General features: G+C 38.1%; 1 protein-coding gene across 14 annotated transcripts in view; it reads right to left on the bottom strand.

Moving 5' to 3' along the window:
- adgrb2 (adhesion G protein-coupled receptor B2) overlaps positions 1-17,511 on the bottom strand; it is a 253,724-nt gene that overhangs the window by 10,198 nt on the left and 226,015 nt on the right. For 9 of the 14 annotated variants that reach the window (XM_057354078.1, XM_057354072.1, XM_057354073.1 and 6 more), the window contains 5 exons: positions 16,365-16,404; positions 16,188-16,202; positions 13,219-13,958; positions 8,174-8,269; positions 3,178-3,291 (listed from right to left, as the gene is read on the bottom strand). In XM_057354078.1, the coding sequence (XP_057210061.1) occupies positions 3,178-3,291; positions 8,174-8,269; positions 13,219-13,958; positions 16,188-16,202; positions 16,365-16,404 (1,005 nt within the window). Of the gene's footprint in view, positions 1-1,420; positions 1,500-3,177; positions 3,292-8,173; positions 8,270-13,218; positions 13,959-16,187; positions 16,203-16,364; positions 16,405-17,511 lie in introns of all 14 variants that reach the window. The other 5 variants (XM_057354076.1, XM_057354082.1, XM_057354077.1 and 2 more) reach the window with 5 other exon arrangements.

The raw sequence follows: 17,511 nt of genomic DNA, 5'->3' as shown, positions 1-17,511 counted from the left end.
AAAAATACAATGGTAGTCAAAAGTGCCCCAGAACTGTTTGCTGTACATTTTTCAAAATGTCTTCTTTTGTGTTCAACAGAACAAAAGTCATTTTCCTACTTTGGGAGTCAATGGGCGCAAAACCTGTCGTTACAAGCATTCTTCCAAATATCTTTCTCTGTGTTCATCAGAACAAATAAACTGATACAGATTTGAAACAACTCGAAGGTGAGTAAATGATGACAGAATTGACACAATTTGGTCATCATTTACTCACCCATATGTCATTCATGTATGACACAAAAGAGAATATTTTGAAAAAATGTTGGTAACCAAACAACATTGGCCCCCATTGACACAAAACACAGATATTTCTCAAAATATCTTCATTGGTGTTCCACAGAAGAAAGAGTCGCATACAAGTTTTGACCGACATGAGGGTAAACAAATGCGGACACAATTTGGACAAACTATTCCTCAAAGAGCAGAATTTTCCAGCTAATCCATTTTTGTAAAGCCTGATTCTCAACCCTCTGCTCTCGCGTTCTCTGCTGTGTTCATTTGTAGGATCTCCATTAGCATGAATAGATTGGACAAATTGCACTAGTCTTTCATCCATTCGGAATCATATACGGGGTGCCTCCGCTAAAGCTATCAGCTCATCCAGCATCTTCACTTAGAGGTTAACTGCCTTTCAAAGTGCATCAAGCTCCATTCTCAGAAACACGAGCAATTTACGGGACTAAGGCAGCTCCCATGCCCCCATAGCAAGACAAGGAGATGAAGTGAACCCGCTGTACGAGCGAGAGATTGAAGTGAGAGTATGTAGGAGATAAAGATGATTAGAAGGAATGACAGTGTCTGAAAGTGGCCATTTTGGATGTGTTAGAGTCCCCACTAAGCTCACTGTTCTCACCAGCTGTTAGAATGATTTGGCGGACTAAAATAAATGTCTTGAATAGGCTTAGATTTTTTGTAATGTGCACTCATCTCTTTACCGGCCCATACACACGGTTGAACTCCATGTTTCTGAAAACTGGTCAAATAGAAAATTACCATCATCAATTTTTCTGTCTTACTGCAAGAATACAGTGCTTACTTACCGTGACAACACACGCAATGGTCACATGGTATAATTCAACCACTCTAAATCGGGTTTATAGTACATTTACTCATGTTTATTAGAATTTATATTTATGGTTTGATTTATGATATTAGGGGTTAAAAGCACTTTTAAAGGTTATAATGCACCGACACAAACACAAGTACTCCACAAGGCGCGTTGTAACGTTCCATGTTGGGTCCACATGGAAAAGCCCACAACATTTAGTACTCTAAATGTTTAAACTCTACGAGGATTTTACACGGCACCAATGAGAGCCTCTGTAAATCAGGGCCCTATCACACAAACTGGGATTCTGGGGTCTGCTGGCATGCTTACGTTGGCTCTCTTTGTAAACGAAGCTCATTCTCCGTGTTAAATTGGGCTCGGATTGTCGTGGTGGAGGTGGAGGAGGAACCTGTGGAGGTTGCCGGATTGTTAGAGTGGTTTAGATGGCACTTTTGGTCATGTTCAGTTTGAGGTAGATGTGTTTTAAGAGGTAGACTGATCTTCATCTGTCATGTAGGACTGTATCGTTATACTTATTATTTATGTTTTAATCTTCATATCTTTATACATGTAAATATTGCTTCTTTATGAATAAATTATTTCTATAAATGACATAACAAGAAATCTCTAGTCAGCAACCTGTGCAAGTGAGCCAAATGTTGTCATGTCACATGACTTAGCACATCACAGCATAATTTCATTTTTATGTCAAACTCTCACAAATGCCATTATCACCGTAATTATAGCGGTGTCAACATAATCAAACACCTGCGGAATTAAATAAAAAAAGTTATGCTGCAAATGCTCTCCCATTGCGAATCAAAAGGTGAACGCTAAAAGCATTATGAATCATCAACGCTGCCACTGTACATAGTGTCAAAACATTTGAAATGTGGTTAGAAAGAGTTTGATCTTATGCAATGACACTTGACGCTCGTCTGTGCAATTCAAGCGTACCGCAAAAAGAAGGCCTGCAATGGACCATAACAAAACCCAAATTAAAAGTGAGCGCTTGACTTGCAAGCAGGTAATATTCCAGAGGACGCACGCATAGTTTGTTTTTAATGTTAATGACAAAACCCTCTGGAAACGGTGGGGATGTTCGCAATGTTGCTTCTGCTTATCGCACATTAAAGATTCAGCAGGCTAGCAAACTTAAACGTGAACACTCAGCTCTTTCGTGGGACAGCAGTTGTGCTGCAGCAGGCAAATGTACAGTGTGTAGAAGTTTAATAGCAGGGGACGCAGTATGATCCAGCTATTAATGTCGTAATAATTATCTTAAATAAATGTAAGGCGCAAGATAAAACAGTAGGAGAGCATGTTCAGCTGAAGGAGTCTCTCACAGACCACACCAAAGGATTTTTCAGACCAATTAGGAAACTCGGAAATACACAAGTTCAAGCCATTCTTTCAGAATCAATTTACCTACATATTTTAACTATATTTATCAAAAAGTTTATGAAATGTTGTCCCTGTAATTTTAAAGGGATGTCTCAACCAAAAATGCAAATTCTGTCATCATTTACTCACCGTCTTGTCATTTCAAACCTATATGCCTCTCTTTGCAAAACACACCAAAAAAGATATTTTGAAGAATGTTGGTATCCGAACAGCACCAGCACCCATTGACTTGGATTGGTTTTGTGTCTGTACAATAGAAGTAAATGGGTATTGCTGTTTTTCGGTTACAGACATTCTTCAAAATATCTTTTTTTGTAGTTTGCAGAAGAAAGAACGTAATTGAAATAACATGAGGGTGAGTGAATGATGACAGAATTTCATTTGTAGGTTAACTATTTTGAGGCAGGTTAGAATGAATTTAAAGACCTTAATAGTGTATCCTGCAAAGAAAAGTAGTTTACTTAAATTCTTTAGATATTAGTAGAATTATTTAATAATGCAAGTTGAAGATCAACAATGTACTGCTCTAGTTACTTTGAAACCACTGTGGTACATTTGTGAAAATGTTGACATTAGTGTTGAGCACAGATATATTACAGTTAAAGGGTGATTTTGTGATGCATTTAGGGGTCAGGGGTGGGAATCAGTTTACCATTCACGAGGGTCGCGGGTTTGAATCTTACCTTAAAGGAGGACATGGCAGGGTCCCTGTTATACCTGTCTATGGTGTGGAACTTGGTGGAGTGGTTGAGTTCATGGTACAGCTCTGAGTGTCTTTTGCGAGTGTGCATCACTTTCTGTAGGGAAGGGGAGAACAAATAAACAAATAAAAAAACAAAAGCAAAAATAAGAAAGGGCAGGCCACGGAAGAGTGGGGAGAAACTCGATGGATGATGTGCAGGGATTCTGATGGCAAATAAAGCTGATGTTTATTAAAGATGTGAAAGCTCTCTGGTCCGTGTCATTCCTCCCTTCTGACAGATTTTCACAGATTTAATTGGAGCTGGCTGAACTGTCTTGCAGACGCAGCAGGGCTTCATGCAGAGAGGACATGGAGCTGCTCTAACCCAAAATATCAGCTCTGACAAAGCGCTATTTCTGCAAACTATGGTTGTAAATGTCTTTTTTCCTTTTCTCTAAAAATGTATGTAACACTTTTAATGTTTCTCGGGGCTTCCAAAGTTAACATGTTAACTTGAGATTTATTATAAATGTTAATGGCATTAAAATGAAAGCATTTATTTAATTTCAACTGTTCCTTCTGTTCTGTGATTTCTAAAGACGGGTCCTGTTGCCAGGCTGTAGCTATTAGAGTCTTAATAGCTAATGTATTTATAAAGCAAATCATTTTAACAAAATTTATGTGGTCTGTATGACCGTATTGAATTGAAGTAACAGCATAACAATGAGCACAACAAATTGTATTTGTAACACGGTGATACATGTAAATCAAATAACTGATGGTATAGTTAGAAAACTGATTTATGACCGCTTAATCTAGACATTCCAAAATGATTTTTAGCTGTTTTTGCAGGTCCTCAAGATTGACCATCTAAAGGTTCCCAAACTTAAAGGGATAGTTCACCCAAAAATGAAAATTCTGTCATGAATTACCCTCAAGTTGTTCCAAACCTGTATACAATTATCTTTCTTTCTTTGTAAGCAACTGAGATTTCTGGGGCATCATTGACTACCATGGTAGAAAAAAAAATGTTTCATTTGTTTGTTCTGTTGAACACAAGATATTTTGAAGAATTTAGGAAAACAAACAGATCTGGGGCACCATTTGACAACCATTTTTATGGTAGTCAATGGTGCCCCAGACATTCTTCCAAATATCTTTCTTTGTGTTTAACAGAACAAATACATTTATACAGGTTTGGTACAACTTGCGGTTGAGTTACTCATCACAGATTTTTAATTTTATTACAAATTAAACAAGCTTGGGAAGGCAGCTAACCATCTTAGATTGGTTTATGCGGTTTGTTTCCTTATGGCAATGAAACATCTGTTACATTTTACTTAATTTCCCTTTAAGAGAGATTTCAAGAATTTGTATTTTAATTGGTATAAAAAACCTTGAATCACATCTTTTAATCCACAGAAAGATTTAACTGATTTATTTATTGAGAGGGGAAGGAGATGTCATGCAGGGTTGACTCAGATGAAAAAGGTTATGAAGCTCTAAAAGCGTCTTAGTGCGTTAGTAACAAAACATACCTCTGTTTTAGAAGTCTCCATACTGGAGAGCAAATATCCAGTCATAAAGTTACAGGCTTTCAAATGTAATTCAAGTATAGTCTGTTTAAAAGCACGCAAGTGCCTTCAGGGAAATAATGAATTAGGGGTCTTTAGACTGGAGATTTGCCAGATCCTGGCAGTCGATCATTCCACGGAGGTGCCCTCTAGGCAGCCTCAGCCAATCACGTGCACTCGCCACGCATCTCATTATGCTGTCCGTCTCTTTCACACACAGTAATGCCACTCACTCCACATTCAAAGAGCTCTACACTGTGTCAGTATTTCTACAGCCTTGATCCATCTATATTTAGCTCATTATCCTGCTAGTATATGGTATTATTTAACCATTACATGACATCCAGGGCTCAACAATATGCATAATCTGTTGGCACAGGACCAGTGTGAGCGTTTCGGTCAATGCTGCAAAGTCACTACCCTGGCTCTTTGTGTATGTTATTTATGTTCAACAAAACAAAAAATTGCACAGATTAAAATATGAAATAAAATTAACTTTGAAGACTCATCAAAGTGCTTTGATGTGCAGCTTTGTTTGATGCGTTGAAAACATTGACTGCACATTTCAAGGCAATTTGGTGGGTCTTCAAATTTACGTCTAAAGTAAAGTAACTTTATTGTATATTTTAAAACTGCAGATGCAAAAGCCTCTAAGTGCAGTTTGAAATTAGCTTCTAAAATTAGGGTTTTTACCAGGCTCCTATGTTTAGGTTTAGCAATTCCAATGAATGTGTCCTCTTTGCCATTAAGGTGAAATAACTTTTAATATTAACATCGAGCCTGATAAAAAAAATCATTTTAGAAGAAAAATGTCTTTTGCATCTAAAGTCTTCATTGTAATCTGTACAATTTGAAACATTACATCAGAGAAAACCAACTCTTTATGTTTCACTGATATAATTACCACTTATATAGGAAGTTAGGGCAGGACATATAGACGGTTTCATCGGACGCACGTGCCTGGACAGAAGTTAACTTCCAGTCTGTGTTTGTTTATCGGCCTGGCTAGTGGCTAATAATATAACTATTTAGGCCTACATTTAATTTAATTTACATTCATATTAATTTATATTATTTTATTGTATAGTAATTATAATAAATAAACGATTTGTTGAATTTTGTTTTGTTAATTTTATTAAATAAACAATTTGTTGAATGGGTTGTGTAACTTTGTCGCATTTAAATGAGCCGTTTTGGTGTATGGTTACCCCATGTGGTTGATAAGTGCAATTGTTTGATACGTGTGTCGTAAAGTTTCCCCGTTGACAGCTCAATACACGTGAATTTGTTTACAAAGCTGATGTAACCGGTGTACGCGCATAACTGGTCTGAACTATGGAATCTCTACATTTTTACCACAAAACGTTTATTGTGGTTTGGTAGTCTTTGTTTACATGCATTACACAAATTTGTGAAAGAGAAACAACATGCTAGCTATCGACACCGGGGCAACAAAATATTATCTCAGCTACCTTACGGTTATACAGTAAATTGTGAACCGGTGGTGCACCAATGAACAACCTGAACACATCCTAATAACAAATAAGCTGAAAAGTACAGGAGTGTAAGAAAAATGTACATATAACACTTACAAATCCAGTAGCAGGACCGCTAGGTCTCCATCAGTTTTGCAACCCGTTGCCTCTTTCAGCTCGCGCCACCGAGTGTAAGCCCGTCCGATATTGATTCGTGATCAGGGCTAGTGTCCGATCACTCTCTCTCTTTCTTTTCTTTGCTTCCTCCGACAAAACCCTTTTTGTTTTTTTTGCAGGCTCTGCCATGGTGATGATTTGGAGACTTGCGTTGATCGTCTCGTCTATTGTTAGCTGTTGGCTAACTTCACCCAGGCTATGAGTAAAACGTGACGTATGCCGTAAAGCAGGTGATGGGCAGGGCTTATGAACCTACCCGCAAACCAAAGTTAGAAGTGTGATTTCAGCCGATAGAGGGCTGCTTAGGTAGAGGCGGCAGTAAAATTTGTCCAGTTAAGAGTTGTTACCACTAAAATAATTTTAGACAGATTATTTTAAGGTCGGAAAACGGCTCTTTGTTGCTTTAAAGAAAACGCATGGGACATTGACATCTAGCGGTTGATCTTGGTATCGCAGCCTAAATTCAAAATATTGGAAAAAAAAAGTTTAGCCAAGTAAAGGTTCTTCTTGTTTTTTTTTTGCTTGTTATCAGTAATAATACAAGCACTCTATTGTTTGAGTATGTGTATACCGAAAGTTAAGTTCAGGCCACAAAATCGTGCATGCGCAGAAACGTATGTTTATGTTTTTGTTTTGAAACCGTCTATAATCCCACCTTCCCATTTTAAATATGGAATAGTGTTTAAGTTACCTCACAGCCTGAATTTGAAGATTAGCTGCAGTGCAGGATGATGTCATAAAAAATTTGGTCTGTATTGGTGAACGTTATGGACTGTAAGATTTGCTTATATATTTTGTTGTAGAGTACACTGGTTTATAGATAAGACTACATTAATACTAAAAGCAAATTAAAATTAAAAGCAATTAACAATTTGAATTTAATGGGGAATTTAGGTTTTGTTAAAATTATGGGGATGACTTGCGACAGTTACGGAAGCACAGAATAGGTAGAAATTACACAAATCACATGATATTTTATAAAAAAATTCTATGATATTTATATATTTTTCCAGAACAGCCATGTACATTCCAGCTTTTATTGTTAAAAAAGTTTTTTTATAAAATATTTTTTGTAACTTTAAAATACATAAATGCATACAAAATTATTCTTATAGGGATGCACCGATACCATTTTTTAATGATCGAGTACGAATACCAATTTTTTTCTGCCAATACCGATGCCTATATTTTTCACAACACAGTGAGACCAATAAAAATAGAATAGCTTCATAATTACAAACAACTCCACCTTTAACACATTTTGAAAAAAATATTTGATGTGCTTGTCACAAACTTTTGAAGCAAATTTCACAACAAATTTCAGTCAGTTCTGTCAGTTGTCACATGAGGTATCGGTCTTTGGTATCGGTGCATCTTTACGAGTACATGAGCTTAATATCGGGCCCGATACCGATATTGGTATCGGTGCATCCCTACTTCTTCACATATATTTCTTCAAAATATTTTTTGTGTTGAGGGCCGACAAAACAAACAAATCTACAAACTACCGGCGGCGGCCGGCCAACAGTTAAAACTCTTTGGCTATTGTTAAACCATGGAAACGGTGCCAAGAACATCCTACAGAATCAAGGCGTGTGCAACACTGAGCAGTTTTGCAATGAGTAGGACTGTTGCTAATACACTAAATGCGTGATGGGGAAACAAGCACTACAGCGCCAAATATCATTGGCTCCTGTCTGAGTCCACTGACAAACTCCAGCTAATATTGGACAGAAGCACAAACACCAGGCAGATGGGGTTGGGGTCTTACCTCAAAGTCCAGCTCAGAGTACCGAACCCTTTTCCTCTGGGGGAAGGGGGAGGGGGGAGAGAAGACACCATCAATCAACAGCACATCCTCGAGCACCTGAGTAAACAACGGTTTTGGTGCTCATGACGCAGTTATGACGGATGACGCAGTTATGCAGGTGCAGTGAGCATATAAACTCTATGTAACTCCAGTTCTCCAGCGGCTGCCTCAAACTGAACTTTAACATTTATGTTAGGGATTACGTGGCAAACATTTGTTAACTCTCTTTTCCTCTAACACTGCATCTGATATTGATATTAGATTAATAAGATTTAAATAAAGAAACTGAACTTGTGCAGTGTTTCTGCAAAGGAGCAACATATTTGATAAATGTCTCATCCTCAGTCAACATTTGAAATCTCTGGTAAACACACTGAGATTCAATTGCTCATCACCTCACATCTGCATGGTGAAGATCTACAGCGAAGGTTTTTTAGTTTACTAAAACAAACTACTGTAAAACTATTAAAACATTTCTGTTAATTAAAATCAAATAAAACAAAATATAATTTAAATAACTTACATTAAATGAGCATTAGAAATGTTGCCTCAGTAAAAAACTGAGATACGTTTAGGTTGAGTGACTGAAATGATTAACAACAACTAAAACTGAAATAGAAATCAATGAAACCTATATAGACTAATTTGCAAGATGTAAACACTGGTCCAGAAGCACTTCCGGTTTCAGTTTTTATTTATTTAGAATTTATATTATTTCACTCTTACACAGTACAATCGCCAGTGTTAAAAACGACAAATTAACACTCATTAACACTGTGAGAGTTAATGAGACCTTTTTTGACACTGGCGATTTTGCTGTATACATATAGCCTATATTAAACTTTAAAGAAATTTGTTTAACATTTGAAATCAGTTATAAATATTCTGTTGGTTGTATCACGTTGTGTGTTAAAGGGATAGTAGTGTTAAAGGGATAGTTCACCCAAAAATGAAAATTCAGTCATCACCTTCAGGTTGTTCCAAACCTGTATAAATTTCTTTGTTCTGCTAAACACAAAGGAAGATATTAGGAAGAATGTCAATAACCAAACCGATCTCACCCCCCATTTACTGCCATAGTAGGGAAAATACAGTAAATACAATGTGAGTCAATTGAGGATGAGATCTGTTTGGTTACTGACATTCTTCCAAATATCTTCCTTTGTGTTTAACAGAACTAAGAAATGTATTGGTACAATCTGAGGGTGAGTAAATGATGACAGAATTTTCATTTTTGGGTGAACTAACCCTTTAATGTTTAGTTTAGTAGTGTTAAAAACTGAAACAGGAATTTCTTCTGGTCCAGCATCATTTATGTCATCCGAAATGATCTATAAACAAATAACTAATACAAGGACAAAAGCACATTTAAAAGATCAACTGAAATGAACATGAAAAAATAATTTAAAATATTATTACAATAAAACTGAAAACAAAAGTATAATAACTGCAGTACTTGGAAAAATAGACATTATTGTGTAACATGCAACACAACACAGGCCTCTGTCTCCCTGTGAAACGGCAGCTGTCACAAAACAAAGATGAAGACACACTCTGATTTTATCATGTTTTTGCCATAATGTGATGGATTTTCAACATGTCGCCACTAGGTTCTAGAGAAAGTGACAGATATGCTTCTTTAGTACTCGATTTGAATTACCCTGATTTAAATCGCTCGCAAGACGACTGTCATTTTAAAACCATGTTATGTTGCATTTCCCAATGAAGTTACCAGCTAATTGCAGAATAACTTAGTTTTATTTACTCTGCATAGTCAATATATACACTGTCATTTATCACTTTTCTGGTAGTTTCTGTATTGTGGTTACAGCACGTGTATTGTGTCAGTGTCCATTACAATGTATCCTAATGGATTTAAGGCATACTGTTGAGTCCGTGTTCATTTCTGAAGGCCTTTCGTGAACATCGCAGCCAATATCTGAACATTTTAGGGCAAAACTACTGTATAACACAACACCATCCCATAACCGGACAAATTATAATGTACTGCTGTACAAATCTGAATTCTAATGAAACCCTCTTATCATTGCCACCTGCCACCCATAAACATGCCCTGCATGCAAGAGACAGATGTACAGTACTTCTAAAAGAAAATCATATTAAATCGCTCTTATGAATACATTGTGTGTGATTTGGTCCCAACAAACTAGTTCAAACCCATGAACGCCAAACCAATCAAAATCTGTCCACTCTGTGCAGCCACAATGGGAGTTTGGGTCACAGTGAACCTTGTTATAAATGCGAGAACCTTGTTGTTGATGAAGTTTCCAAGAGTCACTGGGTGTGATAGGTGAGAGGAAGCCAAAACACCACGGACATATGTCTGCCAAATCAGTCCCAAATGATCAAAGTTCAAGCTTGCCAAAAAATTCAATACCACGGAACCATTCCCTATGAGACCTCAACCTTGAGACACCGACTTCGAGTCAGTGAGTTCTTTATTTAAAAAAAAACTTTTAAAGGCCAAATTGCACAAAAGCCAATCTGCTTCTTTAGGTGTACAAACACATCAATTTATTTGAAAAAGAGAGATGGATGAGAGACATTTAATGCCTTCTATATAGACCGTTTCATCGGACGAGCGCGCGCCTGACCCCCACTTAACTTCCTGTTTGTGTTTGGCTAGTGTCTAATAATATAACTATTTATATTTTATTTAATTTAATTTATGTTAATATTAATTTGTATTATTATGATTTGTTGAATGGGTCCTGTAGTTGGTCGCATTTAAACAAACCGTATGGTACATTGACATCTAGCGGCTGAGCTTGGTATCGGACAGAGCATGTGAGCGGAGCGGGTTTTTATCCAAAGGCCGGAGCGATCGCTCTGTCTCGCTCCGGTTCGCCAAAAATAGACTAGGTGCCTATCTTTAGCGAAGCGGCGCGGAGAGCCACTTCTGGGATGCTTTTGAACCGTGCCGCGGCGTGTCTGGTGTAAACACAAGCATAGACTAGAATAACCGCGATCAGTTCCGGAGCCGTAACGTGCCGCAACGTAAACGGGGGGTAAGGCTTCGGCTGAAAATGGCAGGTGTTAGGCATGCAGAGGAATTTTAAATTTGAGCGAGCGTGGAGCGATTTCACTGGAGCGGGATGAAATTGTAGGTGCGATCTGTATCTGTAACGTATGTTTTCAAAATTATATTTTGTCTATAAAATTAATATCAGACATTTAAGCATACACCTTCAGATCAAAAGTTTTTTAAAATAATGAGAAAAAGTTCACTCAAGAGGCCAAAAACATTTGACCGGTAATGTATTGGACAGGAGGTCTGAAAAATGAAATTTGGTGACATTATCGAAAAAGAATGTTATCTTTTTTGTTTGGAATAACACACAACCGAGATCCACGAGTGTTTATTAAAAAGAAATAGACTGCAAATTTAATCGTTTTCTTAAATGTTTAAAAATCTATTAAAAAAGATCAAATTAGACAGAAAGAGGCAAAATTGCTTGTTTTCAGAGAATATATGAACCCCACTGGAAAACTGTTTTTCTTGTTTTAAGCCTCACTAAATATTACTTTCACGCTTACACAAATCTGTCTAAAGTAAGGAAAAAAATATCTTAAAACAAGTTATCTTATTATCTTAATTTTCCTTATTTGCCTATATTTAGATACAGTATGTTTATGTTTATATCTGCCAAAAATGCTCTCATTATCGCTGTGCATAAAAGCATCTGCTAAATGAATAAATGTAAATATTTTTCGCTAGAAACCAGCATGGGGTCAATTTCATAATTAATTTAACATAAACTAAGTCTGACAACTATCTTTCACGCCTTCGCCCAAACAACTGTGTGTGCAGGAGAGAGAAAGTGAAGGTGTGCGAGTCCACTAATGAAAGAATACAGACTCTCGCAGGCACCTCCACTGGCTGTGCTTCTCTCTCACCATCTGCTGTCCCTCCTTGTGGGGTTGTAGTGTAATTATAAACGGAAACGCAACTGCACACGCGCGCATGCACACTGAAGCATACACTAAGTTGTGTAACATCATGTTGACAGGGGACTCTGGGTAAAGATGGCACACCTGAATGCGTTGCTATGATGAACTGATGAGAGAATTGCTGGATGATCGTGTGCGTGTGTGTGTGATGTCTCAAGGACTACAAATGATGCACCATAATCTGTCCCGAAAAATGAAAGGAGACATTAGTAATAAGATCTTTCAGCCTCAGTATTGCTCTCTTGTTGCAACACTATAATGGTATAATTTGTCTGTTGCTATGTGGGATTGGAGGTTTTGTGTGTTTGGTGTATGTGTGGGTGTGTTTTGCAAATCTGCATCCATGCTTGTTTTCATGTCTTTATTGTTCTGATCTGTGACATTTTCATACCAGTGTGATTCTTTGCACTGTGCGGTCTTTGTTTTCTGTTTTTCTTATTCCAGGCAAATATGCTAGGGAGATAATAGCACTATTTTGCTACTGGCTTTTACTTGATAACAGCAAACCATAGAGAATTTGAAAAAGTTAAAATAGAACTGAGATGTAAAATAAGTGGATCCTTTTGCGACAACCAGCTCACACCAACCATAAGGTAAAAACACATAGCAGAACATAATAGCTCAGTTTTTGCTAGTCTTGACCAACCAGCAACCAATTTAAAGGGAGTTTACCCCAAAATGAAAAAAAATCATCATTCACCCACCCTCGTGTCATTCCAAAACTGTATGACTTTCTTTCTGCAGAACACAAAAGAGGATATTTTGAAGAATGTTGGTAACCAAACAACATCGGCCCCCATTGATTCCCATTTCTCAAAATATCTTCTTTTGTGTTCCACTGAATAAAGAAAGTCATACACAGGTTTTGAATGACACGAGCATAAATAAATGATGACAGGATTTTTATTTTTGGGTGAACTATCCCTTTAATTTGTACATTTCCTTTTAATTTTAGCTGGATTTTCAATATGGGGTGCTGTTTAAGTCAGAGCAGTGATAAAAAGTTAGGCATAAAACCTGTACCCTGTACTTACTTCCAAAGATCCAGCTGAGACGTTGGTGTTGGAGCTGCCCAGGTTGCGTGGAAGGGTTCTGGTACGCTCCACCGTTCCTGACGTGAGGATCTGTCGGACAGAGGGTCGATTCTGCTTGACCTGCAGGGTATGAGCGTTGGTGTGGGAGTGTGTGTGTCCGGCGTGTGCCGGCAGCTGTTTCAGCGTGCCGTAGGAGCGGTTTAGGTTCATGCTGATGTGGTCCACGGTTGCAAAGTCTGCTGGGTATGCCTCGCTCTCGGCTGGATGTAGAGTCATGGGTGAGGGGGGTGGGGGAAAGGGTGGCTCTTCCAGTGTTATGTTCAGGGGCTTGCCCTCATCCTGAGGTGGAGGAGGGGGTTTGAGACTAACTGTCCGACGTGGCAGAACCATGTAGTCCCCTTCCCCGCCACCAGCTGAATCTTGGGTGGTAGGAGGGTTCGGTCGGGCCCAGCCCAGCCCACTCTCAGTACACAAGTAGATGGGTCCAGATCGCTGGTGTTGACCTTGTTGCTCCACGTTGATGTCCTTTTTCAGCGGCTGCTCGCTGAGCTCGTTCAGGGGACCCAGCGGAGGCACCTGCACCAACAGGTTAGGCGGAGGGATGTTGCCTGGCAGGCTGCTGAAGTTGACTCCTTCCTGGTGGGCCGCCAATTTGGGGTCATCCTCATCATCCAGGGAAATACGGGAAAGGGTGCCAGTTATGGTAGCGGGATTACAGGTATTCACCTCTTTAAAGATGACTGTGGAAGGGAGAAGAGAAAGAAAAGAGAGAAGAGGAAGAGAGAGCAAGAGAAGACAGAATTGGGAAGAAAGGAAGACAGAGAAGCAGAGGTCGAGTGCACAAGACCACACAGATGGACAGCACAGCAAAGAGCATACAGTATATGAATAGAAAAACAAATTGCAACAATTTGGATGGTGATATGGCACGTGACAGTGTGACACATGAGGAGAATTGAGAATTGAAGATGGTTACGTGCAGGTTCCCAAAGGTATTAAGCCCAGATGTTTTTCAGAGATGAACGATTCAGATTGATTCGGGAGTGTGCAGGGAGAGCGTGATCAGTGGCAGGAATGATGGGAAGGAGACAAAAGAAAATTAATTTGGGTATACTGCGTGAAAACGGACATTTGCAGAAAACGTTAGAATTGCAGAAGAGGGTCAAAGGATGCAGAGGGCAAGACAACATTCACAGGCAGGTGGGTTAGTACCCCATGGTCTCGGCATGCAAAAGTTGGAGGGTTGCTAAGGCTGACGCCCTACAGGAGGTTGGTGTGGTGTTAAAAATGGCGATCAGCTGAATTGTGTTGGGTTAGAAGGAAAAGCCATGTGAATAAGCTCCTCAAGGAGAGATGTGTGTAGCTGTAATTTTGTACAGTCAAAAATAAATATGGTTCAAGTTAATGTGAGAGGCGATCAAAAGAAGTCTCACACTAAAAGAAAACTTTCTTAATGAGTATCTGTTGTCTTGCTTTTCAGTAAAAAACATCAAACGTTTATTTTAGAAGAAAAGTTTATTTTAAGTTTATTAAAATATACGTAAGTTTATTTTAGAAGAAAAAACTTTAAGATAATAATAAGACTTGTTTTCAGGCCTGTTTATAAACCACTTAATTTTGTCAGACCTAAACTTAACACAGGAACAAAGAAGAAACAGTAATTCGAGATGATGTCTTAATATCTTATTCAAATTTGCCTGTGAAGTAAAATCATCTTGTTGTAACAATGCTGTGGTACTTTCAACGGAAAACGAGACAAAAATTCTCCTTAATGTTAGTCAATATATTATAATTCAACTTTTCTTTATTAAAAAAAGGGATTTTAATATGATTGTAACAAAAGGACAGATAAGGCCAAAATGTGTTTCTGTTCCTAAGGCTACTGACTATTTTCTACTTTTTTAATAAATGTAAAGCAGTGGACCTTTCACAGCCATTTATATTATTTATGAGGCGACAACCTGATCTCACAGGAATGCATATCTATTTTATGAGGTGGCTTATTCGTATGAATTTGTACGTTGTGAATTGTACAAAAACATACGATTACTAGATAAAAGCAACACTGAAGCCCCACCCCTAACATCACTGGTGCGAAAGAAAATCGTACAAAAATGTACAAATGAGATCGCACAAATACATACGAATTAGCCAAAATAAGCCACATAATAAAACAGTTACGTATTTGCTGTGAGATTGAGAAACTAATACTGCGTTTAAGACACTTTGGATTTAAAATATTTCCCACCTCAACCCAGAAATAATTTCTGGAACGGCACTCTTTTAACGTTAATAAACACTTGTAATGTTTTAATTATACTAAATATTTTTAATGTTACGAAATCCAGATATTATTCTCGGTTTGTTGTGGGAAATATCCCAAATGCGAGTTGCCTTTGACGCAGCATAATGGTCATGGTCAGTGATTGGTACGAACACTAAATCAGCCAATCACAGATCTTATAACTAAAACATGCAAGCTAAAATCATGGACCTGGTATGCTGATAAAATAGGTCAACATTGGATTTACTGCATCGTTTACATGCAGCAAGCAAAAAATACTCCAGTCTAATATCTATGGGTTCTAAACCTACGATAAATCTTTTAGGTTTTTGCAATAGCACACAATTATTAAGCTATACACTCTGGGATTTAACAGATGGCAAATTATGTTCCCAAGACAAACAACACATTCTCATCATTATAGATTATGTTGTGCTTTTCTCACAGTTTTTCTCGCATCAAACTAAGATGCCTTAAGAAGCTGTTTCAAGTGTTTCATGTAATAGCGTAGTAGGTCTATGTGACCATAAAAATGCTGCTTTAAAGATTTTAACCATAACTTAGATACAGCTAAAAAAATCTCCTGCTGGCAAGCTGACGTAAGGCCCCATGGTTGAGAACCTCTGGTGTAACACAAATGACATACATACTGTACAGGAATATTTCATCTTAAAGTGATACTTACATGGGTGTCCTCTCTCTGTATGTGTGCGGGAAAAAACATTGGGAAGGGTTAACGTCACATGAACAAATTTGTCCAACGCGCAATGTACAAAAACCAATGAATCGAGCAGAAGAGGCAGATACATTAGTGATGTCAGAGAACGAGTGTACGAGGTATTGAAAGGTCAGGAATACTCACCCGTTTGACAGGCCAAATCCACATCTTTTTCAAAGTCCGTCTGTGCGGGTGAATAAAGAGGAGAAAAGATTATTACATCGTGTTACAGCTTTGCACATACAGTGAACTGTGCACATATACTGTATGATGTCACTGTATGAGTCACACAACATTGGTATGGTAAAAGGTGAAGCTGAGGGCAGTTACAGACGGATATGTGATGATTAAAAAATCCATCAAAAAGAGATAAGAAGAAGAAACGTAAATTAAACTTTAATTTTTGCAATCATACAATGTTTCTGAAAAGCCCTCGTCTAATGCAACACATCTGCAACACCTCTATATTGAAAAAGCAGGTCTCTTAGCACCAGCGCTAATTACAATGTGCTGAAAAGAAAACAGATTAGCGCACCTCAATCTGACACAGCTGGGCTTGACTTTCCAAACAAACCAGAAATTAGATTTTATTTCCATAAAAAAAGATACAATGGACCTAAACTGCCTGCGTCCCTCAGGGCGTCCGTCCCTGCGTCGCTCTTTTTAACTTTGGGCCCTCATTGGAATGCAGCGTTGGCTACTGCTGTCAATAGCGTTGACTCTCAAAGGAGTTCAACACAAAGCTCAGTGCATTACACCGTGGAAAAATTCAGCAGAGAGTGACTCGTATGTGTGTGTTTACCTGCATGTTAAAGTCGAAGAAACAGCAACAGACAAGGAAAGTAAAAAAATAATGGAATGGAATTGGAAACTAAGAAACAACTGTGCAACTTTGCGCTAAAAAAACATCACATCAAATCTGCTGACAAGAAACTACATATCTAATTAGCTGGCTAATTTGTTAGCACTAGTCTGTCAGCTACACCATAGATATTTATTTATAACTAGATGCCTAATTTGAGCGCTCCAGTCACGTGTCCGCCATCTTGGAAGGGTCCACTGATGTCTCTAACAGTTTGCTAGAATGCTCCAACACTGCGCAGCCATGGCTATGAAAACCACTGGATTTAAATTCCCGAAAAATGGGATAGCCTTTAGTTGTTGTCATGTGTTAGTTTAGCAAATATAATGTTTGAGTTTGCACAACAGTAAATACGTTTTCATAATCATACACCCATATAACTTTGCAAACGCACAGTCAGCTTGCTCTTGAGTGTTAACGGACCGGCTT

Source organism: Triplophysa rosa, linkage group LG16 (assembly GCF_024868665.1).
Source record: "Triplophysa rosa linkage group LG16, Trosa_1v2, whole genome shotgun sequence".
Classification (NCBI taxonomy): Eukaryota; Metazoa; Chordata; class Actinopteri; order Cypriniformes; family Nemacheilidae; genus Triplophysa; species Triplophysa rosa.
The sequence above is the reverse complement of the archived record's forward strand: the minus strand, read 5'-3'. Positions and strand labels throughout refer to the sequence as shown.